This window comes from Eimeria mitis, genomic scaffold (assembly GCF_000499745.2).
Source record: "Eimeria mitis Houghton genomic scaffold, Emh_scaff658, whole genome shotgun sequence".
NCBI classification, from domain to species: domain Eukaryota; phylum Apicomplexa; class Conoidasida; order Eucoccidiorida; family Eimeriidae; genus Eimeria; species Eimeria mitis.
The window spans coordinates 11,916-13,418 of record NW_013574723.1 but is presented as its reverse complement, the minus strand read 5'-3'; the positions used below and the strand labels follow the sequence as shown (position 1 = coordinate 13,418).

Sequence of the window (1,503 nt, the reverse complement as noted above, 5' to 3'; positions counted from 1 at the left end):
CAGCAACAGCAGCAGCAGCAGCAGCAGCAGCAGCAGCAGCAGCAGCAGCAGCAGCAGCAGCAGCAGCAACGGCAGAAGATGTTGTAGGAGAAGGAAGAGCAGAGAAAGGAGAAATTACAAAACAAATAGGAAGCGACACATATACATCTGGCTGCTGCTGCTGCTGCTGCTGCTGTTGCTGCTGCTGCTGCTGTTGCAACAGTTGCTGCAGCAGCAGCAGCAGCAAACTGCTGCTGCTGCTGCTGATGTGCTGCACCTACCCCTCCATTTGTTTCCCTTCCACAGCAGCAAGGCGCAAACCTCCACCGCCTCCTTAACAGCAGCAGCAGCAGCAGAAGCAGCAGCAGCAGCAGCACCAGTAGCAGCAGCAGCAGCACCAACAGCAGCAGCAGCAGCACCAGAAGCAGCAGCAGCAGCAGCAGCAGCAGCGGGGCCATCTGCATGCGCTCCCCACTGCTCCCTATGAGGCGTAGATACATCCCAAAGAGAAACTCTCCAGCTGCTGCTGCTGCTGTTGCTGCTGCTGCTGCTGCTGCTGTTGCTGCTGCTGCTGTTGCTGCTGCTGCAGGGTGCAGAGACAGCAGCAAGGCCCCCCCATCGAAACAGTGACTGCAGCAGCACCGGCCTGGGACTAAACACAGCTCTTGCTGCTGCTGCTGCTGCTGCTGCTGCTGTAGTTGCTGCTGCTGCTGTTGCTGCTGTTGTCGTAAGAGCTGTAGCAGCAGCAGCAGCAACTGCTTTTGCTGCTGCTGTTGTTGCAGCAGCAGCAGCTGCTGCTGCTGCTGCACTGTCCCCCTCATCATAAGCAACCGAACACAAACACCGCCGCTGCTGCAGCACCTGCTGCTGCAGCACCTGCTGCTGCAGCACCTGCTGCTGCAGCACCTGCTGCTGCAGTACTTGCTGCTGCAGCACTTTCTGCTGCAGCAGACGCGACACACTGCGGCGGCAACAGCGCAGCTGTTTATCTGCTGCAGCAGCAGCAGCTTGTGTTGCTGCTGAAGGGGCCCCTAGGGCCCCCCATGTACTTTGGCTGTTGAAGGGGGCCCCCAGAGGCCCCCTCTTGGGGGCCCCCAGGGGGGCCCCCAAAGTTTCGCTGTTGAAGCAGCAGCTGAGAGGCATGGGGGCCCCCGTGGGGGCCCCTAGGGGCCCCCTAGGGGCCCCCCTCTCTGAAGTCCCTGGGGGGCCCCCCGATACCCTTGGGGGCCCCATGGGGGGCCCCGGGGGCCCCCCAGCTGCTCTTGGGGGGCCCCAGGGGGCCCCCTGGGGGCCCCCAGGGGCCCCCCTGAAAGGGTTTGGCAGTCGAAGGCTGCTGAGGGGCCCCGGGGCCCCTGTGGGGGCCCCCAGGGCCCTTGGGGGTGCGTGAAGCATTTGTTAGGGTTTTGTGCTGCGGTGTATATGCAGGTTGAATGAGGGTTTAGAAAGAAAAGGAAAAGAGAATGAAACCCTCCTAAACCCTAAACCCTAAACCCTAAACCCTAATGGGGGCCCTTGAAGGCAGAG

General features: G+C 61.5%; 2 protein-coding genes across 2 annotated transcripts in view; one reads left to right on the top strand and one right to left on the bottom strand.

Annotated features, from left to right (window-relative positions):
- EMH_0019000 (uncharacterized protein) overlaps window positions 1–803 on the bottom strand; it is a gene marked incomplete at both ends in the record, with an annotated part of 2,432 nt that extends 1,629 nt beyond the window's left edge. The window contains 2 exons of the mRNA XM_013501257.1: window positions 261–312; window positions 455–803. Coding sequence (XP_013356711.1) covers window positions 261–312; window positions 455–803 — 401 coding nt within the window. The remainder of the gene's footprint in view (window positions 1–260; window positions 313–454) is intronic.
- A 317-nt stretch (window positions 804–1,120) lies between these two features.
- EMH_0018990 (uncharacterized protein) overlaps window positions 1,121–1,503 on the top strand; it is a gene marked incomplete at both ends in the record, with an annotated part of 1,404 nt that continues 1,021 nt past the window's right edge. The window contains one exon of the mRNA XM_013501256.1: window positions 1,121–1,293. Within this exon, the coding sequence (XP_013356710.1) occupies window positions 1,121–1,293 (173 nt within the window). The remainder of the gene's footprint in view (window positions 1,294–1,503) is intronic.